General features: G+C 54.3%; 3 protein-coding genes across 7 annotated transcripts; 2 read left to right on the top strand and 1 right to left on the bottom strand.

Annotated features, from left to right (window-relative positions):
• The first annotated feature begins 401 nt into the window (after positions 1-401).
• KLHL30 (kelch like family member 30) lies at positions 402-4,052 on the top strand. 4 transcript variants are annotated; one of them, XM_059479366.1, is made up of 9 exons: positions 456-550; positions 692-761; positions 1,236-1,532; positions 1,613-1,781; positions 1,974-2,060; positions 2,240-2,395; positions 2,471-2,659; positions 3,164-3,309; positions 3,617-4,052. In XM_059479366.1, the coding sequence occupies exons 2-9, from the start codon at positions 759-761 to the stop codon at positions 3,866-3,868; spliced, it is 1,299 nt and encodes a 432-aa protein (XP_059335349.1). In that variant the 5' UTR covers positions 456-550; positions 692-758; the 3' UTR covers positions 3,869-4,052. The 4 variants fall into 4 exon arrangements, with proteins under 4 accessions (XP_059335346.1, XP_059335347.1, XP_059335349.1 ...); XM_059479363.1 differs by having other exon boundaries at positions 402-550; positions 692-1,532; XM_059479364.1 differs by having other exon boundaries at positions 453-1,532; positions 3,202-3,309; positions 3,617-3,855.
• A 490-nt stretch (positions 4,053-4,542) lies between these two features.
• Positions 4,543-6,249, top strand: ERFE (erythroferrone). The gene is made up of 6 exons (XM_059479666.1): positions 4,543-4,855; positions 4,985-5,145; positions 5,236-5,344; positions 5,416-5,506; positions 5,600-5,678; positions 5,953-6,249. The coding sequence occupies exons 1-6, from the start codon at positions 4,543-4,545 to the stop codon at positions 6,049-6,051; spliced, it is 852 nt and encodes a 283-aa protein (XP_059335649.1). The 3' UTR covers positions 6,052-6,249.
• Positions 6,250-8,935: 2,686 nt separating this feature from the next.
• Positions 8,936-20,681, bottom strand: ILKAP (ILK associated serine/threonine phosphatase). Of its 2 annotated transcripts, XM_059479264.1 has the most exons (12): positions 20,551-20,681; positions 19,910-19,975; positions 19,456-19,512; positions 18,578-18,706; positions 17,596-17,722; positions 16,464-16,570; positions 15,961-16,054; positions 14,105-14,192; positions 12,586-12,707; positions 10,783-10,902; positions 9,456-9,537; positions 8,936-9,184 (listed from the first exon to the last, which is right to left on the bottom strand). In XM_059479264.1, exons 1-12 carry the CDS (start codon positions 20,591-20,593, stop codon positions 9,044-9,046), a joined length of 1,176 nt encoding a protein of 391 aa, XP_059335247.1. In that variant the 5' UTR covers positions 20,594-20,681; the 3' UTR covers positions 8,936-9,043. The 2 variants fall into 2 exon arrangements, with proteins under 2 accessions (XP_059335247.1, XP_059335248.1); XM_059479265.1 differs by lacking the exon at positions 19,910-19,975 and having other exon boundaries at positions 20,551-20,632.
• Positions 20,682-20,988: the final 307 nt, after the last annotated feature.

The raw sequence follows: 20,988 nt of genomic DNA, 5'->3' as shown, positions 1-20,988 counted from the left end.
AAGCTGCTGAGCTGGGCGGGCCGCCGCAGCAGCCCCGCTCCCCCTCTCCCCGGGCGGGTGTTTCAGCCGCGTGTTTTCGGCTGCCCCGGGGTGAGATAAAGGCCTCTATTTATAGCGGCCCCGGCAGGGCGAGCCGGGGGAGCCAGGAGGGGCATCGCGGGGACCCCTGCTGCCGAGGGGGTGCAGGGAGGATGCTGTGGGAGCTCGTCCCTCCAGGCTCGCTGCCCAGCCGACCCCTCCGCGAGGGGGAGGCTTTCCTAAAGGCAACGAGCGAGGATGGGCGGCGGCGAGAGCTCTGCCCGCGCGGTGCCTTTAAGAGCAGGGAGCAGTGTCCAGGTGCCGCCTAAAAATAGCGAGTGCCCCCGTCCCGGCTGATCCCGTGTCATGCGGCGTGTCCCTGCCCAGCGCCGGGAGCGCGGTCCCTTCCCTCCCGCGGGCCGGCCGGGCTGGGGAGCGCAGCTGAGAGCGGGAGCGACCGCGCCGAGAGGGCTCAAATCGCCCCGAGAACCGTCCCCGAAAGGCCGGGGTCCGGCGGGGCAGCCGCGGCGCGGTGAGGAGAAAACGCGGCCCCCGTGGGAGGGGGGTGTGGGAAGCGCTTGTGCAGCCGCTGCTGTCCCTGACGCGGGCGCTGGGAAGGCGGGAGGATGTCGCGACAGGGCGAGAGGGAGACGCCGTCGCCTTTTCCTGGCAGGGACCCCCTCGCCTCCCGCTGCTCGGGCAGCGCCCGCCTGCCATTCCCCGCGGCCATCGCCGGCACCATGGTGAGGAACATGGACGACTTTGACTTCTGCCTGCCTTCGCACGCCCAGGGCGTGCTGGAGGGGCTGCAGCAGTTCCGCACCAACCCCAAACTGGCCGACGTGACGCTGGTGGCGGGCGGGAGGGAGTTTCCCTGCCACCGAGGCATCCTGGCCCTCTGCAGCCACTACTTCTATGCCATGTTCTCCGGTGACTTTGCCGAGAGCATCGCAGCGCGGGTGGAGCTCAAGGAAGTGGACCCCAGTGCGCTGGAGATGCTGCTCGATTTTGCCTACACGGGAAAGGTCACCATCAACCAGGGCAACGTGGAGGGGCTGATGAGGACCTCCAGCCAGCTCCACTTCCCTGCCATCCAGAAGGTCTGCAGCCGCTACCTCCGGCAGCAGATGGATGCCACCAACTGCCTAGGTATCTGTGAGTTTGGTGAGAGCCACGGCTGCCCTGAGGTCTCCTCCAAGGCCTGGTCTTTCTTGCAGGAGAACTTTGAAGCCGTCTCTCTTCAGGAGGAGTTCCTCCAGCTCTCCAAGGAGAGGCTGGCTGTCTACCTGTCCAATGACCAGCTGCAGGTGCAGGAGGAGCGGAGCCTGGTGGAGGCTGTGCTGCGCTGGGTACGCCACGAGCCGGGATCCCGAGCCCAGTTCCTGCCGGAGCTGCTGGAGCTGACCCACCTTGTGTTGCTGCCTGACCAGTACCTGCAGAACCTCCTGGCCACTGAGCCTCTCGTTCGTGACTCAGATGCCAGCAAGGCGCTCGTCGCCCGCTCCCGCACCATGGTGGGTACCCCTTTCCCTAAATGCCACTCCCTGAGCCAGGAAGGAGGAGCCTCATGGTCCCATCCTGGCCTCTTCATCAGGGACAGAGTGGCACCGGTGCCCTGAAGAACCCCCCAGCCCCACCACAGAAGCTGGAGGAGGTGCTGGTGGTGGTTGGTGGCCGTGTGCTGGAGGATGGCGAGGATGAGGAGAGGGGGCTGGAAATGCCGACTGCCACCAGGAATTTTGCCTTCTACAACCCCAAGAGCAGTAAGTGCCCCCCACTTCCTCCAGCTCCCTCCTTGTTAATTATCTGTCTACCCCCAAGCCACCTCTTGCCAAACTAGTGTCAGTTCAGAGAGAGACACTGGTTGGGATGGGATGGGCTTGAAACAGGGGTGGCTTAAAAAGTGCCATTGCTGGCTGTGGGGTCATTGTGTGTGTTTTTTTTTTTTTTTTCAGGGCGATGGATGGCTCTGCCTGACTTCCCTGATTACAACAAGTGGGGCTTTTCCCTGGTGGCTCTGAACAACGATGTGTACGTCACAGGTCAGTGCCAGGGCTGCTGGGACAGGCTGAGGGACAGGGGACAGTGATATGAGCATGAGGCACTGGTGTGGGGCCAGAGGCTCCTCTCTGAGCAAAATCCTCTCCTTCCTCTCGAGCAAGGAATACCCAGGGACAGCTGCCCTTGGAGAGGGTGGCCCACCTGACCTGTCTCTCTCTAGGTGGCTCCCGGGGGTCCCAGAATGACACGTGGTCAACGACACAGGCCTGGTGTTTCTGCCCCAGGGACGGGGTCTGGCGGCCCATCGCTTCCATGCTGAGGGCCAGGACAAACCACACCAGCGCCGTCCTCAACGGCGAGATCTACGTGATCGGGGGTGAGGCTGCAGAGACCCCGGGGTGCTACTGGGGTGGGTGCCCCAGGGTGGCTGCAGTGTCCTGTCACCCTGCAGGGACAACAGTGGACGTGGTGGAGGTGGAGCGCTACGACCCGTACAACAAGAGCTGGTGTGCCATCAGCCCAGCCCTCAAGTACGTGAGCAATTTTGCAGCTGCCAGCTGCCTGGGCAAGCTCTACCTGGTGGGCTCCTGCGCCGTCAAGTACAACGCGCTCACTCTGCAGTGCTACAACCCCGTTCAAGGTGAGAGCTGAGCCTGCTGCCACCCCCCAGTGCTGTCCCTGGGACCCCCAGGCAGGTGACACCCCTGGAGTGCCATGCACGGTGCTGTGGGATGTGAGCAGGTGCTGGCAGGGTGTGGTGATGGCTGTGGTGGGGCTGTTGCAGCACGGACCTGAGTCACAGGTGTCTGACACAGCCCAGAGCTGAGCTTTGGTGGAGTGGAATCTCTGGGGCATTGGGATGGGGCAGGCTGCCTGCCTTAGGGAGAAACTATCACCCTGTGACAATGCCACCTCCTCAAGCAGACTCTTTTTCATCCCACAGCACCACTACAAACCATGTCCCCACCTCACACTATTTGTTATGCAAGACCCTTGACTGGGATGGGGCCTGTGGTGCCTGTCTGCCTGGCTGGTCTGCCCCCTCCCTTTCAAATTCCCCCTGAAATAGCAAAGCTTTTTTCAGCAATGGCAGCTGCATGGAGAGCCAAGGGTGGGGTGCACTGCTAATGACTGCTCCTTGCAGATCTGTGGAGTGTGATCACATCTCCCTTCATCCCCAAGTACCTCTCAGCCCCACGCTGTGCCACCCTGCGCGGGCTCATCTACCTCATCGGGGATAACACCAAGAAAGTCCATGTGTACAACCCAGAGGCCAACATCTGGCAGAAGGTGGGATGTGGGACCAGGCACGATCAGCCTCCCAGGGATATGGGGATGGTGTTCCCAGCTGCTTCCCCTCAGTGCCAGCACCTCCCTCTCCCTCCTACCCACTCATCCCTTGGTTCTATTAACACCTGCAGAGCTGAGGGTGCCCCATTCCTTCCTCCCCTGCTCCCCAGCACACACCAGAGGCCCCCAAACCCCACAGAAAGGAAAGATGGGGTAGGGAGACACGTCTGGGGCATCACTGTCCTCTGTGGTGGGAGTAGGAAGTCACCAAGGAGTCCCTGCACATCTCACCCTGTCCCTCACACAGGTGCAGCTCCTACACACCCTGCATGAGAACGGGGGGATGGTGGCCCTGGGTGACCGGCTCTTTGTCACCGGTGGCCACTGGAAGGGCATGGATGGGGACTACCGGGTGGAAATGGAGGTGTACGACTGCTCCAAGGACCTCTGGACACGCGAGGGCTCCCTGCCCTGCCTCTGGCTCTTCCACAGCTCCTCCTCCATCTTCATGGACACCTCCAAATGGACAGAGCCTTTCCAGGGTGACCATGGGTGGTAGGAGAGCCTCAGTGATGCCTGTCACCCTATGCAGACATGCTCCCCTTTTTTCTGCTGCCTGTTCAGGCTGGTGAGTGGGAGGTGGAAAGCCCTGTGCCAGGCTGCCTGGGGCACCAGGAGCATGTTCTCCCCCAACACTGCAGGGAAAAGGCTTTTCCTTATAAACATGCTTTGGTTAAAGCTCTCTTCTTTTGTGAGTTTGTGGGTTTTTTAGAACTGCATTTCTGCCCCCCAAACCCCAAAGATTTTAGGGTATTTCAGGTGTGGTTGATCCCATCAAAGCCTGACATTGCTGCTTGTGCATAAATCCTGGTTTCTATGCTGGGATGCACAGCACGCACCCAGGGAAGTGATCCATGGCCATGGTGAAGCAGCCGGCGCCTGGCTGAGCCCCGCTGCTGCGGTCACTCCTGCCCCAGCCCATCTCCGGCGGTACCGGTGCCAGAGGGATGGGCCAGCACAGGCTGAGGTTTCTCCGCCGGCTGGGCCCGCAGCCAGCCCCGCAGGACGGCTCAGCTGTTCCCCCTGCGCTTGTTCGGTGGTTCCGAGGCGCTGAGGAGCCCCGGGCCCGGGCGGGACCTCCCTGGGCCCACGGGAGCATTTCCAGGCGGGGCGGGCCCGAGGGCTGAGGCGGGCCCGAGGCGGGGCCGGGCCGCCCTCGGTAGCGGCGGCGGGATGCGGCTGCCGGAGCTGTGCCTGGCGCTGCTCTGCGCCGCCGGCACCGGCACCGAAGCGCCGCGGGCAGCCCGGGAGCGGCCGCTGGCCCCGGAGCATGGGGAGCTCGGCGCGGCCCGTGTGGATCCCCGGCAGGCCTGGATGCTGCTGGCCGGGAGCCCCGGGAGGAACAGCGGCGAGCGCGGCCGCGGCGGCTCCGGGGCTCTCACGGCCCCAGCGGGCCCCGGCACCCCGGGGAAATCAACCGCGGGAGCCGGGGCTGGCCCGGCCGTGCCCGAGGAGCTGCTGAGGGAGCTGCAGCTCCTGCTCAGAGGTACCGGCTGGGGACACAGGGCGGGAGCTGTGGGGACAGCTGGACAAGGCGAAGCTGGGCTGGGCAGCAGAGCCAGGAAAAGTGAAGGTTCCCTTCCTAATGTCACAGTCCGGTGGGGTTCGGGGTCAGGCACGGCAAAGATGTGCAGGACAGCTGGGGAAGGGTCTAAGGAGGAGGAAAGCAGCGGAGGCAGCGCCCAGCGTCGTGTGGAAGCAGCCTTCCATTGCCAAACGCGTGCAGACCTCGCTGTGGAGCAGAAGACGTGGCTGGAGCTGGGGCAGTTCTACATTGTGAGTGCCCATCCTGCCCCTTTCCCTGTCTGCAGGGGCACCCCCCTGGCACAGGGACTCCTCCTCTAACTCAGCCATTCCCCACGCCAGCCTGAGAGGGAGGAGATGTTCCAGCGTGGCCCGGGGCTGAACCTGACCAGCGGGCAGTACACAGCCCCCCTTGCGGGATTCTACACCTTCAGCAGCACGCTGCACATCGGTGAGCCCTCCGACAGCGCCGCGGTGCTGCCGGGGCACGCTGGGCTGGCCTCACTCCCCGCTCTGTCCCAGCGCGCAGGGAGCCGCGGAGGAAGAGGCAGGGATGCCGCGGGAGCCGCCTGCGGGTGCTGATCTGTGTGCAGTCCTGCTGCCAGCACAACAGGTACCACAGGGCAGGGACAGGGCCAGGGAGGAGCCCAGCATCGCTGGGAAAGGAGGGGCTGCTCCTCCCATCACTGCCCTCGCTCTTCTGCAGCCATCTGGAGAGCGTATCCCAGCTGGAGAGCAGCGGGGAGCTTTTCACCATCTCTGTCACAGGCACCCTTTACCTGCAGGTGAGTGGGACAGGGCTGGGCAGGACGGTGCCTTCCATGGCCTCAGCCCAGGGCTGGGCATCCGGTCCCAGAGACAGCCAGGGCAGAGCTCTCACAGACTGTGGCTGGGCTGCCCTAAAGCTTTGTGCTGCTCTTTTCCCATAAGGAAGGGCAGGGGCAGCTCCTCCAGCTCTTGGCTGCTGTGTGCAGGGAGAGCTCTCTCCCTGGCCCTGCCAGGCCATGCCTGGTGCCCAGGGGAGGTGTCCTGGCCCTGCTAACCCCTCTCTCCCCCCAGGCTGGGCAGCATGCCTCTGTTTTTGTGGACAACACGGCAGGCTCTCCCCTCACCGTTCAAAGTGGCTCCGATTTCAGTGCTGTGCTGCTGGGAGTGTGAAGAGGCTGGACCACGCTGAACTTGTGCCAGGAGCAGCCAGACCCTTCCCTCTGCCAGCCACCATTGTGCCTCCCCTGCTCAGCACCAAGCCCAAGGAAGAGCATTTGCTCATGCAGGGAGCTGCAGTCTGGTCTGATACTGCTCATGCTGAAGATGGACAAAAGATCATGAAGGTGATGATGATGATGATGATAGTAATAAAGCAGCCTGAGCAGGACCTAAAGGCATTCACTTTTACCTAAAGGCTAAGCCTAGAAGTTTATCTTGGGAAACACTGCTGGCAGTGGCAGCAGATGGCTGCCCAGGGCTCAGCTCCCACCGTGCACGGTACAAAGCCCCACACGTCCATTATTTTCCTTGGTGGACTTCCCTTCCCTGCCCAGACTCAGTCTCGGCAGCCCAGGCCAGATTCTGCATTGCTTTAGCCCCTGCAGTGTGTGAGCAGGGGCTTTGCTGGAGCCAACATCCTTAACACCAATCATCAAAGCAAAGTCCCAACAATGCCACACGTTGGATTAAAGCAAATTCCTGCCCTTGGCTTTGCAGAGCAGGCACTCCCTGGCTGTGGCACAGGGCCTGGCTGTGGCAGCCCAGATAGAGCCCAGCTCTGTGCTGTGGCTGTGATAGCTCAGCAGGGCACAGCCTACGTGACCCAGGCAGGGCAGCACCAGGCAGGCTGAGTGCTTCATTTCCCAGTAGTGCTCAGAACTGGGCATGTGGTGCCAGCAGCACTGCAAGATAGCCTCAGCTAACAGCCCCACCTTCTCCATGGATGTCCCTGCCCTTCTCCCCGGGCTGCATCTCCTTGAGGAGCCTGGTGAAGGAGCTGTTAATGCAGCACTTCATGGGTAGGGGTGTTTGGGTCTGGAAAAAGGGGGAGCTGAGAAGGGAAAGCAAACTGCCTTTCTGAAATTTGCCATCAGGGTTTCTTTTGCCACAAACAGAAGAGAAGCAACTCCATGCTGCTCTGTCTGGGCTCTCCAAATTGCCTTTCAAGAGCAGAAACAGGAGAGTGTGCTGCTAACAAAGGCATCCCCTCTCAGCTCATCCTGCACTGCAGCCTCACATCAAAATACACAGGAATGGCTGGGAGCAGAACAAGCTGGCAGAGGATTCACCAGCACTACCCAAAATCTGTGCCAGAGGGCCACTTCCTTCCTCAGTGCTCTGCAGGAGATGCAGAGAGTCAGGGTGCACCCTCAGACTAAGCCCATGAAGTGTAACTCACTACTGCTGGAGCAGAAATAGGAGATGGCCAAGCCACCTGTCCCAAACAGCCCAGGAGCTGGGACAAATCCCAAAGTTCCAGGGATACAGAAAACAGAAAGGAGCCAGGGAAGCTCCTGCACCACCCTGCCCTTGTCCCCTTCCCTGGGACTGCAGCTGTGCCTCATCAGACCAAGGAGGCAACCACAATGCACAGCCCTCAGCCCCCTCACACACAGGGTGGGAAATTGGAAACTTCAGGGCTTAGGTAGCCCAATCCATTTAGCTTTCATTCTGTCACTTGGTCTTAGGCCAAATTTTCTCTGGAAAACAGCACACTGACTGCAGCAACAGCTGGCAGAGGCACTGAGACAGGATGAGACACCAGACACTAATTAGTACCTAAAACCTGAGATGCCTTCTCCTCAGATAGCACAGACAAGCACAGAGCCTGCCTGCAGCTCAGCTGCCTTTTCACCAAGCCCATTTGGTGAAAACACTTCTTCCAAAAAACATCAGGGGCAAATTCCAGCCACTTTTTCCATACCAACTTTGGGGTAAAACTCCTGCAAGCACAGGGCAGGTATGCTGCTGCTCTGCAAGGGCTGTTTGTGTCCCTCAGCTGCAGGCAACCTCACAGCCCAGCTTCAGAGCCAGGTTTCCTACCCAGTGTGAAGGACAGCACATATCACATCCCAAACTGGTGGCCTAGAGGATTTCACAGTCCGTATGGTACAGCCTGTGTGAGTCCTGGAACTCCAATCTCCCAGGGTCTTGCACAAAGCTCAAGGATGTGGACAGCAGAACTGTCCCAATAAAAAGCTGGCAGAGCTGATGGCCCCAGATCCGTCCTGGCAGCACCCCTGTCCAGTGAATTCACTGCATTTGCAGAGACATTAAACCCTAGCACTGAGATAACCCTGTAGGAAAGGCATTTTGTGCTCTTCTTGTGAGCCAGCAAAGGCTTCCTAAAGATAAGGAAAGCCTTGTATCTCTCTCGAGGAAGACACCAAGGCTGTGACCATGGTGACACAATGGAGGAGAGAAAGTTAAAAGATACAGACTTTAGCTGGCTCACAAAATGAAGGGGGTCCTTGTTCACCTATTGAGAACTTTGTTTCTTTCTTTGACCAATAGGCAGTGAATGTGTCTGTTAAGTAAATGTAAATATCTTGACAAACTATAAAAGCAACATGTTGCTGTAATAAATCTCTCTTATGCACCCTTCTGATGGAGCCTTGGTGCTTTGCTTTTGCTTGGTGTTGTGCTCTAGAGCAACATCAACTGTCACAGACACATTTTCTGAAAAATCCTTTCCTTACAATTTTTCCTCCTGAGAAGCTGGGAGGCCTCAGGAACAAAATGGAAACAATGGTTATCTGCTGCTGTGGAATGCAACAGGTGCATCTGGGATTGGTCTCATGTGGTTGTTGCTAATTAATGGCCAATCACAGTCAGCTGGCTCAGACTCTCTGTCCGAGACACCAGCCTTTGTTATCATTCCATTCCTTTTCTATTCTTAGCCAGCCTTCTGATTAAACCCTTTCTTCTATTCTTTTAGCATAGTTTTAATATAATATATATATAATAAAATAATAAATCAAGCCTTCCAAAACATGGAGTCAGGATGAGGAAAGAGACGAGGATCTGAGACCCCGGCGAACACCGTCACAATCAATATTAGAAAAAACCCATCTTTATTTACACTGGAGAGCACCCAGCAGGAGCCAGCCTCCTGCAGGCACACAGCATGCACACAGAGCTCTCCCCTGGCTCAGCAGGCCCCTCAGTGCTCGATCCTGACCAGCATGACGGTGACGTTGTCGGCCGAGCCGCGCTGCACGGCCTTGCTGGCCAGCCTGTTACACGCGGCCTCGTAGCGAGCGTCGGCCTCCAGCCTCCCCTCTCTCGTCTGGATATTCTTGTCCTGTAGGGACAGAGCAACCTCACTGCTCCCACCAAAGCTGGGATTGTGTTGTATTGTGTTCTTATATGTTTTAGCTGCATTAAGTTGTACTTTGCTTTATCCCAGTTTCCCCCCTGCTGCCTCCTGCGACAGTGGGGTTGTGTTTTCCAAACACTGGGAAGCAGAACAAATGCAGACAGCCTAGGGGATAACTAGAGGGCACTCTGGCAGAAGTCCATTTTGTGCCCTGTGCAGTGGCAAACCCAGCCCCCACATGCCACCTTCTCCTCACCTCCAGGCAGGACACAATGAAGTTCACAGCTTCTTCTGGTGTAAACACTTTAAAGAGGCCATCACACGCTATCAGAATGAACCTGGAAATCAAGTGGAGACAGATTCCAAGGCTGAATTTTTGGCTCCTCAGCTACAACAAAATCACTCCAATCTATTTTATGAACATCCATGCTCAGATCCAAAGGGAAGATGCTGTGAAAGCTAATCTGAAAATCCCTTGGGACCTACTGCTCATGGCAATTCAAAATACAGGGCAAAGAGCCAGGCAACAAATGTAAGACCTTGATCAGGACATCCTGGCTGTGCTACAACACTGGCAAGATCATATATTATCCTGATCACATCTCCATTGTTTCTCTAAGAACTGCTTCTTTCCTCTGAGTCCTTTTCATTCATGTATTTTCCCTGTGAAGCAGCTAATGCAAGGAAATACAGAAACAAAGCTGTTTTACTTTACATTTCTGGACTCCTGAGGCATGTGGTAATTTAAACATGCAAATTCAAAAAGAAAAGTACGTGACACAACTGTGAGCAGAAAACTCTGACACAAAATACTGCCACAGGCTGCAGAAGGTTGAGGAGATACAAAGCCCAAGGCAAGGGCAGCACCCCCCTTAGGATGGGGAGGCAGCCTGCTGTGCACTCCCTGCCTGCACAGGGAATTGTATTAACCAGGAGCCCTAACCAGAGTCCCCAGGACAAGGAAAACTAAACAAACCTACAGAAGTGGTCAGTCTGCACATGCCTCTGAAGACATCACTTCAGTGCGTGATACTCATGAGTATCTTTAGAAATATTTCAGTGGATCACTTGATATGGAACTCTAATCCCAGAAAAAGCAGCAGTACTGGGTTACACTCACCTCTGAGAGTCTGCAGGACCATACTGACACAAAAGCTCACTGCAATTTGTCGTTGCCAATCATATCATGGAAAAGTATCTCAAATCTTCAAATATCACAGCTGAAGGCAAAAGTCTTTATTGCCACCACAGCTGCTAAAAACAACTCCTGGACAGGATGGAGACCCAAGAACTCAAGCCTCAACTACCTGCTTGCATACTGATTTGTGATCTTAATCAGAGCTCAGAGGACATCTAAGGCCTGTGTATGCTATTGCTATCAGGCTGGCTCCTCCAGAGGAGCATTCACAGCATCTGGGCAGAGCAGCAGGTTATCCCACTGTTCTAACAAGGAACAGAAGCAGAGAGACAGCAGCAGTAAGAACATCCTCTAATTCTGGAGGGATCAGCCTGAAGTGCCTTGGCTCTCACAGCAGAGCAAGCAGGGCTGGGACAGACCCCCCCCGTGCAAGGGCACCCGTTACCTGTCATTGTGTGTGAGCTGGCAGCGTTTGATATCTGGCACAGAGATCACACCACAGCGCTTGTACTGGCCATCCCCGATGGAGCGGGAAACCTCCAGCACTCCCAGCACTCTCCCGTCCCTGCACGAGCAAAGAAAGCACTCAGAGCCCTCCCCACGTGTGCATTCCACTGCACTGCCTGCTGGGGACATTGTGCACCCATCTGCTTGTACAAATAATGACCCACTTCCCCAGCAAGCTCAAATCTTCCCTTCAAAGTCCCCTTCCCTTTCTGTGTGTTTGTGTGAAGCTCTGGGAAACAGCTGAGGAGGAAATAAAGTCAGGAGACTTCAAGGCTGTTCTCTGTCACCCTGCCCTAACTCAAATCCTGCTTAGCCTAGCAAACTGGGGCAGTGAAATTATATGTGAGCTGAACTCCCAGTGGCATAGTTTGAATAGAGATTATTTTTTGGCAAGATATCCAGCAAACTGCTCTTCACTAGAGGCAGAGTGGCAGAGGCAAGAGGTCTGAGTCAGCAGCCCCTCTGAGGACACCAACCCCTACAGACTGGCCCAGCTGCAGGCAGCTCCCAGGAGTGAAAAACACAACATGTTCAGCTCCTGACCACTTGGCCTTTAGTAACACTGATTGCAGCATGCAGTTTATGTGAAACCCACATTACAACACCCCTCAGGAAACACCTCTGGGTTGTCAAGCTTTTTTAACTAACCCAGCTCCATAGAGAACAGCTTCCCACACTTCACCTATCCAACAATAAAGCATCTTCTCCCCAAAAAGGCTCTTCTGTGCCCTCTGAGAATACACAAAGCTCATTCATCTCATAGTCCAAGCAGCCCCGCTTGAGATAAAAGCCAGAAGCAAGGCATGTCATGGAGAAGAGATCTGACACTCACACACTTTGTGGCTTATCTTCTGGGCCCAAAATATTGAAGTGCAAGCAGAGGGAGAGGCTCCCAGGCAGTCAGGGACCAGTTCTGAAAGGAGCTAACAGACACTGGGCCATCTCTTTGCCATGTGCAAAGAGAGATCAGTGCAGAGTGCAAGTGGCAGCATGTGCTCCCCAGAGATAAGGGGAACAAAGCACTCCAGTGCAGTGTAACAGAACTGAGCCCACCCCTCTCCAGCCTGGCTGCATTTTGCTTCCACGGGCATGAAGATACTTCACCTGCACTGCATCCTTTCTTTGTGAAAATGCCACTAAATCAAGAAACAGCCCTCAAAGAAGAGAGAGAACCTAGCCATGGAAATAGGACACAGTTGTTGTGTTTGGCACCCGCTCCCCAAACAGCCATGAACTCCTTTTTGCACAGGAACATTAAGATAATCACATTTTGGCTCTAGAAAACTCCCTCCTAATGCAGAGAGCCTCAGTGCATACAGTAACCCCGGGGAGCAACACCAATGGACATTGAGGGCTTTCTGTGCTCTCTCAAACCATGCCCCCTCTCAGAGGACAAGGACAGAGGAGTCATGCTGCAAGGAGATGGGTTCTGTTCAGCACCACAGTGTGCAGAAAGCAGCAACTTCCTCAACAATCCAGTCCAGCTCTGTAGCTCCAAATCTGTAGGTCAAGCTTAAGCCTGCCTATGCTGGTATCCCACTGCCAGGCTCTCACAGGGGTCCTGCCCTGGCCTCTTAAGGCTCTGGGAACCACCAACCAACCCCAGTAACCAAATCCTTCCAGGCCTCAGGTATATTCCAACTAGGATGCATACTGGGCTCAGACAGCTTCAAAATCTCAATGCTCAAGCCCCAAATCAGGCTGGGGTTTAGATCAGCTCATTCACACCCCAGGCACTCACCTGACATTTCCCCCAGCTTTCTGTATCCGCATCCTCTCCTCGTACTGGGTGGGGTTGTGCTCCTTGCTGAGGCTCAGGGCTGTGTGCTTCTGGCTCTCCTCATTGTACCGACACAGAATGGCCTGTGCTGACAAAACACCCCCATCAAACAACAGCCCAGCTGCAGCTTCTGGAGACAGCCCCACACTGCACTGAATGGTGCCAGGGACTGGAGGCCAGGGGTGACTCTCAGGGCTCATTCCTAGGCAGGAGGTGCTGCTCAGTGATTTTATCACTGATCTGGATGCAGGAGTTGAATGCAGCATTGCCACGTTTGCTGGTGATACCAAACTGGCAGTGCTGGGGGCTCTCTGGAGTGATGAGACCTTGCAGAGGGCTCTGCACAGAAGCACCACAGGGCAGTGCCAGTGGCACAGAATTGCTGAGTCCAAGTGTGGGTTCTGCACTCAGGGGGGAGCAAGGCTGAGCACGAGGCTGAGCTGGGAGAGGAGAGGCTGGGGAGCAGCCCTGGAAGGGTCTGGGGGTGCTGGGGCAGCAGCTGAGCAGGAACCATGGCCAGGAGGGCAGGTGGCATCCTGGGGACACCGACACAGGAGAGGGCATGGCCTGGCTGTGCTCAGCTCTGGGCAGCCTCACCCAGAGAGCTCCAGGGTCAGAGATGGGGGAAGGGGCTTGAGTGTGCCCAGAGGAGGAGAACCAGGCTGGGAGGTGTGACCTGGGAGGGGGCTGAGGGCTCTGGGTTGGTCTGATTTAGAGAGAAGGAGGCTGAGGGCTCTGGGTTGGTCTGATTTGAGAGAAGGAGGCTGAGGGCTCTGGGTTGGTCTGATTTGAGAGAAGGAGGCTGAGGGCTCTGGGTTGGTCTGATTTGGAGAGAAGGAGGCTGAGGGCTCTGGGTTTGTCTGATTTGGAGAGAAGGAGGCTGAGGGCTCTGGGTTTGTCTGCTTAGAGAGGAGGCTGAGGGCTCTGGGTTTGTCTGCTTTGAGAGAAGGAGGCTGAGGGACAGCCTCATCCCCTCTGTAGCTTCCTGAGGAGGGGGCATGGAGAGGGAAGTGCTGATCTCATGGGAATGCTGCTCTCAAAGCAGGGCCAGGGAGGCTCAGGCTGGACGTTTATACAGCAAATAATGAAATACTGCACCAGGCTCCCTGCAGAGATGGTTGATGCCCCAGACTGTCAGTGTTCAAGAGGCATTTGAGCAGTAGTGAAACTTTAGGGCAGCCCTGAACTGGTCAAGCAGTTGGACCAGATGATTGTCCTAAATTCCTTCCAACTCAAATATTCAAATATTCTCTTCTTGACACTGTGAGATATTTAACACCACCAAGAGAGAGCTTTCACACACCACTGCTTTACACTATGGGAGACAACACAGAAATACTCTGTACCCACCCAAACAAAGATATTTTGTAGGAACAGTTGAGTAGCTCATGACAACTCGGACATCCCAAACAAACAAACAAAACCCCCACATAGCTCTGGGCAGAATAAAGATGCCACCAGAGGTCTCCATTCTGCTTACCCGGCTGTCCCCAAGGTTGGCTATGTAGAGAATATTGTCAACAGCCAGGACACAAGTGGCTGTGGAGCCATCCTTCCATGCTGGCTTCCTGAAGGGAACAAAAATGAGATTGCTCAAGGGAAAAACACTTAAGAAGTTACAGAGTGTTCCTGGGGACTCAAAGAGTGTCCAGCAATCAGGTGGCACAAGCCCACAGCAGCTGCCTGCCAGCAGCTCAGGTTGGTGACAAACAGCAAACTGGAGAGGGACAGAGAAGCTACACACACTGCAGATTCTGAATGCACAGCCCATGCCCAGCTGGGGCAAATACTGCCAACCACAGCTCCCACACCAACTCCTCCTGACACTCAGCTCCCAGGAAACCTCGTGTGTGAGCAGACCAGGCTCAGCCCTGATGGCTGCCCAAAAGCTACAGCATCACGAGCAAACAAAAACCCCACACTCCTCCTTGGGAAGCTGCTTCTTTGCAGCAAAACTCTACAGCAGAAATTCCTTCTTTGTTGCTTACACTTTCCTCCTTTTCTCACAGTATCCTTGTTCCACCTCAGCCCTCCCCACCCCACCTCAGCAGCAGCATGACCACTTGCTCAGTTGCTCTCCTCCTGTTTCACTTCCTGTAGTTAAGCTTTTATCTCTAGAGCTCTAGGTAAAATGAGAAGCATTTCTTAGATTACAGCTGCCAGACTAGCCCTGTCCACAAAAAAAGCATGGCTATGATGCTATTCTTCACTGAGAGACTAATTTCTAGACATACTTCACCCAGTTTTTCCTTACTTTGAAGGTGTGGCTGCATGAACATGATTCATTTCACCATCAATACAGCTATTGCTAGCAATCCTTTGTCATAAGTCATGTTTCTGACCAGAGGCTGGTTTGAGAAAGACACTACTGACAGTTCTTGACAGACTCAAGAAAGCATCCTCCTTTTGCCTGGTCAAACTTGTTGTTTGATTAGGCTTAAGAGACTGAGCCAGTTTACAATTTACTTAGAATTGAAAATTTTCAGGGAATCAAATGCACCAGCAGCGTCTCCATCTGTGAGAGAGGTGTCACTGTGAAACAATAAAAATCCCAAACCAAATGTGTGTGAAGGACTGGTAACAAAGTGACTGTGTTTGAAATGCAATCTGTATCTTCCCTAGCCCACACATTTGGTGTGTCAGCTCAGCAGACACTGAGAGAAGGGTGCTTGGCAGGCTGGCATTTACCCCACAGAGGGACATTCTTCATAACATCTCTGTTTTCTAAAGAGTTGAAGAAAGCAAGATTTAAATTTACATTGGGAGATGTAGGTCTTTCAACACAGGGCATTAAAAGCTGCCTCAGGGATGTGTTCCAGCCTCACAAGCAGAGCTCTAAAGAAAGCTCAGTGGCCTCTACAGAGCCCCTCCTGCCACACACTGATGCCATCAACAGAGAGATCCCACCTCAGGCAGCACAGGACAAGTCCCTTCAGCAACATGGCAAGTCTTTAAATAGAAATCAAACAATCCTGATAAGGATTTTCTAAAGAGTTGAAGAAAGCAAGATTTAAATTTACATTGGGAGGTGTAGATCTTTTGACACAGGATTGTCCCTATTAAGGACAGAGGTGGTCCTTGAACCTGTTTTGCTTCCTTCCTTTGTAGAAACATTTTAGTCTAAGGGATCCTACAGAGCACTTACCACAGAGTAAGGGTGGAACATGCCACGATCCAGTTCTCAGCTGGCAGAGGCACAGCCTGGCACAGTGGAGCTGTGTGGAGTTTTGCCAAAGCACAGGAATGACACAAGGAAAGTTTCCTCTGCCCCGCTCACAACTCAGACCTCAGAATGCACACTAAGAAATACAACTAACAGAAAGCATTTGTACTTACTGGCTGGATGCCTGCTTTAGAAACTCCTCATCTGTGTGTTTGAAGGTGTCCAAAAGGCATCTCTTCACAGTTTTCTCCACGCTGGCTACTTCACCTGTCAGAGAAAACAGCAACTAAGCTCCAAGTGAAACATATCTGATCTATCCTAGTCTGTCCCTTTGCTCATCCAACATTCAGTCAGGCAGTGCATCTCTTGGACCCTACAGAGCAGCTGTGGCACAGCCTGGGCTTACCCTACCAGAAATCCATGCAGTAGTGTATGTGGAGAGTTTATGACATAAACCTCTCCACCACAGGAGGATTTTCATATTTGATGCCAAAACTGGCAACAGCACATCCCACACTTGTTTAGTGAGTCACAGTTGGCTACTTGCACCCTTGTGGGCAAAAGGCTTCCAGCCCTCTTGCCCAGCAGACACAGCAGTCTTGCAAGCCCTCTGGTAATAAGTGCCAAGGCAGAAAAGGTGATGGTTGTCATACAGCCCTTATTCCACCCCTCTCACCTTTAGGAAATTTCTTGATCAGGTTTTGGTGCAGATTCTGTGCTGCAAATTTGGAGGCTCGCACTCCGCCGTGGCCATCAAAAACAGCGAAGTACGAGACACGTGTGCTGTGGGGGAACAAAAGGCAGCAGGAGGAGCTGAGAAAGGCCACAGGGAATGGGAACAAGAACATCCCTCTCCAAACCACCCTGCCCTGTGCCAGCCACTCCAGAAATCCTGCACCCCAAGGCACAGAAGGCAGCAGGTGTCTGAGCTCATATATTCAGCATTTACATGGTTTATGTGTTGTAACACTCAGCTGAAAACTTTCTTGTAATTTTCCACTTCTCAAGAAAATGAAGGGCTAAAGGGTTTACAGGTTGGCATAAAAGTAGATAAACATTTTACCTCAAGGATACTGCAACTCTCCAGGCATCACAGACATCAGTTTAGCCAATCCTACAGTCCCTTCCATGCCTAAGCTTGTTCTAACAATGCTACAGACAAAAAAACTTGGATCTCTCAGAACACAAACCTCTTGGGACAATACTAGCTCAGAAGTAAAATCCAGTATCAGGGTGATGCTTGAGCACATTTCTTTCATTTTACATAGCCACTTACACTTGGGTAATACAGGATCAACACCCAGTGTTATCAGGCCCTCATTATTTTAATTTTACACACCCACCTACATTTGGGTAATACAGGATCAGCATCCAGAGTTATCAGGCCCTCATGGTGCTCATTATTTTAATTTTATATACCTACTTACATTTGGGTAATACAGGATCAACACCCAGCGTTATCAGGCCCTCATTATTTTAAGTTTACATACCCATTTACATTTGGGTAATACAGGATCAGCATCCAGAGTTATCAGGCCCTCATGGTGCTCCTAAAGTCAGTGACTGAATCCACTAAGCACCCCTCCAAGGGAGGTGTTTGTACACAGCAGCCCTGTGAACTGCCTGGGAACACAGCTAGCTGATGCTTCACCCCAGGTCTCCCATAACAAGCCCAAACCATGCACCACAAGAGGCAGACAAGAGCACCAGCTGTTCCAAGCAGGAGGGATCATCCCCTGGCTTTAGCTGAAGCAAGCTGGGGCTGCCTCAGCCCCAGGATGGCTGCTCTGGCACCTGGGCTCACTCACATTTGGGAGGGCAGAGGCCGGCACTCCTCGGTGATGTCGTTTAGGATGACGTGTGCATCCTGCATGTCTTCCCTCTCACCTTTCCTCTCTGCCACGTAACCCTTCAGGCCAAGAATGCCCACTGATCCTAAAGGGGAACAAAGCAGACACACACACATGCAAATCAAACTCCTCTGTCCCCTCAGCTCAGGCTCAAACCAGAAGTTCTCAGCTTTCAGAGCCCTGTCCTGGCAGCCCAGCCCTCATACTGCAACAAACCCTCTGCTGCTGAGCAGGACATGTTCACTTTGTAACATGGATTTTATGTGCTCCCAAGGTCAGCAGCTCTAAAAGCAGCCTGCCCTCATTCTGGCAGGCAGCTGCAGCCAAGCAGGACTGCTGGGCATTGGACAGGACTCTAAAACAGGGGCAGGGGACAGGGGGGGCAGGGGAAGCACGTGGCACTGAACCTGCAGCTTAATAAAGCCCAGCTTTAAAGAGTGCACTAAGGACTGGAAACCCAGGTCTGAAGCACCCAGGACATGTCCTTTCCTTTGTACCCCTGAACACATCTTGCTCCCAAAGCTGCAACGCAGGCACTGGAGCCAAAGGCCCTGTCTGTAACAGGCCTGTCTGTCCCCCTCTCAGCAGCCAGCAGAGATTTGTGGATGTGGCAAAAGAAAGTGATGTGGATCCAGCCTCACAGAAGGTCCACACCAATCCCCCTCTGGGCAGCACAAGCACTTATCCTGCCAGTGCTGAGGGCCTGCTGCCCAGCTCCTGCTGCTCCAGCAGGGACAGAAACAAGGCCCAGGTGAAGGAGACACACAGAGCCAGGAAGCTCAAGGAGCTGCCACAGCCCCCTGCAGCAGTTTGTTGTTTCCTGCAAGAAGCTGGAAAGGCAAGCAGACTGAAAAACCAAAGCTTAGCTTTGTTCTGGACTTACTCAGCCCAACGCCAAAAGTACAAATTGAGTACATTTGTTTTCAAACTGTCTGAAAACCTTTACAAACTTTCTTTTCCACAAGTTCTTCCCTGCCATTCTTCTCTTCCTCCTCCTCCTCCAAGGACTTTCTCTTCTGTCCTTTCTCTTGGCTCTCTGCTGATGAGACTTGCTTAGTAGCACTGGAGGCTGAAAGAAAGCAAGGATGCAGGTGGCTCCAGTGTTCCAGGACTGTTTGACTTGCACAAATTCAGCAGCAAGGAATTTTATACAAAAACACACTCAGGAGTGCAGACTCACACAGCATTAAGTGACCACAGTTACTATGAACAACCCACAGGCTTTATTCCTTAGCTACCAGGCTTTTTTGTTTTGTTTTTTTTTTTGAAGTTAATTTCTCAGGAAGTTAATGCTACAGGCTGGAACATTTCTATATTATTATTATTATTATTATTGTTATTTTCCTCTCTGATCTCTGCCCACAACAATTCAAAGGAACTTATAAACATGCATACTTTTTAGAAGGCTACAAATAAAAGCCAGCAAGCAAAAACCTGATGTCAGAACTGTGGCTTTGTCCTTCTGCAGATTTAGGCTCCTATGGGTACAGTGAATTATCTCGGTTCCTCCCAGGTGACAGCAAGCACATGGCTGTATGCACAAAGCCTTGCAGAGCAGCAGCCAGGGCAGGGCAGCACCAGGGCACTTCCCTCCCACAGCAGGGAGCTTTCAGACAACTATGGTCCCCAAAAGACAGGAATGTACTTCTGGGAACAGGCCTGATTTTAAGATACAGGATCCTGATTTAAACAACTGGGCCACAAATTGCCAATCAGGACTGGAGAAATAAGCACCAGGGCAACTTGCTATGTGTCCAACACCACAGGCTGCACTGTGGGCTGTTCCCAGAGAGGCTGAGGAGGGACACAGCTCCTTACCTGGGTCACCACTGCTGGCTGGTGGGAGACCATCGAAGAGCAAAGAGCCTTCTTTTCCTGGAGCACAAAAAGAAGACAAAAACAATTAAATACCTTTGGTTCCTTTCAGGGAATAATGCTTTGCCTATGTCTCTCCTGAGGTGAAGAAATTATGCCAGTTTACCAAAGAGAGCCAAATTTCTACTTCCATTACTAGTTGGGCAAATCCAGACTTTGCATTTGCTCCAGGGAACATTTTAAAGGAATGTTTCATAGAATATATGTGGAACATCTATAACACCCTGGTTACAAAAAACCAAACAGGATGCAGCTGGTCTGCATGCCAGCACTGATAACCCTGCTGTCTTTATTCTTGTCTAACAAAGAACAGGATTTACACACATTTCATCTGAAAGAGATGCTGATGCAGGAAACACAGAAAACCAAGCTAATGGTAGGAACAGAGCACCCATACCTGAGTCAGCACTGCTGGATGGTGGGAGATCATCAAACAGCAGAGGCCCTTTTTGGGCATCTTTCCCTGCAAGGCACCAGGGCAGAGTAAGGAAGCAGTGCAGGCATTCCTGGGGAGCTGCTCTGAAGGACGGTCCCCAGGCCAGCACACGTGTGGTAAATCAGGAGAGCCCTACTTCCAGCTGTAATTTTAGCAGCTGCTACACAACCTAAATAACCACCTGCCTGGGGCTGAGGTGAGCTTTTGTCTTGAGAAGAAGGTTTTTGGTGGGGTTTTTTTTGCTAGCAATCCCCTAAGCTCAGCAGCACAGTGAGAGGCAAGGCTCCAACGTGGTCTAAACCGCGGGGAGCTGCAGTTCACACAGAACATGCAAAAACACGGTATAAACTGCAATGGGGCGAGTCCCAGGGAAAACAAAACCACAAAACCCACCAAACCCGGCATTTTCTCCAGCGATTTTTAACCCGTCCCCTCACGCTCCCCCTCGCCCCTCAAGCTCCCCGTTGTGGCGGCCCGGCAGTGCGCGGAGCCACGCCGCTCACGGCCGAGCTGCAGCAGGCCCGCCTCCCCTCAGCGAGCCCACGGGCCGCAGCCGGGCTGGCCCGACGGACAGCGCGGGCCCGAGCGGGTCGCGGCCTCACCCGCGGCGGCGCCGGGCTCGGGCAGGTCCCCGAACAGGTCCATGGCCGCCGCTCGCTGCCGCCTGCCGCCGCCGCCGGCCCAACCCGCACCCGCGGCGGGCCGGAAACGGGCCCGCGCCCCCCGGCAGCGGAAACACCGCGCGGCCCCGCCCACAGCAGCGCGTGCTCGCCGCTTTCGCCAATCGCAAGCGGGGCCGCGCTGTCAGTCAGCGCCATAGCCCCGCCCCTTGCCCAGCCGTGTTGAGCACGCCCGCGAGGGGGCGCCCCTTAGTGGCGCTGCCCGCCCTCAGCTCCGCTCCCCTCAGTGGCACTGCCCGCCCTGAACGCCGCTGCCCTCCGCTCTGTTCCCTCAGCTCCGCTCCCCTCAGTGGCACTGCCCGCCCTGAACGCCGCTGCCCTCCGCTCTGTTCCCTCAGCTCCGCTCCCCTCAGTGGCACT

This window comes from Ammospiza nelsoni, chromosome 10 (genome assembly GCF_027579445.1).
Source record: "Ammospiza nelsoni isolate bAmmNel1 chromosome 10, bAmmNel1.pri, whole genome shotgun sequence".
Lineage (NCBI taxonomy): Eukaryota > Metazoa > Chordata > Aves > Passeriformes > Passerellidae > Ammospiza > Ammospiza nelsoni.
Note: the sequence above shows the minus strand (reverse complement) of the source record. Positions and strands in the feature narration are given on the sequence as shown.

Coding starts and splice junctions, on each gene's coding strand:
- KLHL30 (XM_059479362.1), top strand. CDS start 645: ATGTCGCGACAGGGCGAGAGGGAGACGCCGTCGCCTTTTCCTGGCAGG. Junction 1,782..1,973: donor CTTCTACAACCCCAAGAGCA/GTAAGTGCCCCC, acceptor TTTTTTTTTCAG/GGCGATGGATGGCTCTGCCT. Junction 3,310..3,616: donor AGGCCAACATCTGGCAGAAG/GTGGGATGTGGG, acceptor TCCCTCACACAG/GTGCAGCTCCTACACACCCT.
- ERFE (XM_059479666.1), top strand. CDS start 4,543: ATGCGGCTGCCGGAGCTGTGCCTGGCGCTGCTCTGCGCCGCCGGCACC. Junction 5,146..5,235: donor AGCTGGGGCAGTTCTACATT/GTGAGTGCCCAT, acceptor TCCCCACGCCAG/CCTGAGAGGGAGGAGATGTT. Junction 5,507..5,599: donor TCCTGCTGCCAGCACAACAG/GTACCACAGGGC, acceptor GCTCTTCTGCAG/CCATCTGGAGAGCGTATCCC.
- ILKAP (XM_059479264.1), bottom strand. CDS start 20,593: ATGGACCTGTTCGGGGACCTGCCCGAGCCCGGCGCCGCCGCGG. Junction 19,976..20,550: donor CGAGCCCGGCGCCGCCGCGG/GTGAGGCCGCGA, acceptor GGTGCCTTGCAG/GGAAAGATGCCCAAAAAGGG. Junction 16,571..17,595: donor CGGCCTCTGCCCTCCCAAAT/GTGAGTGAGCCC, acceptor GTTCCCCCACAG/CACACGTGTCTCGTACTTCG.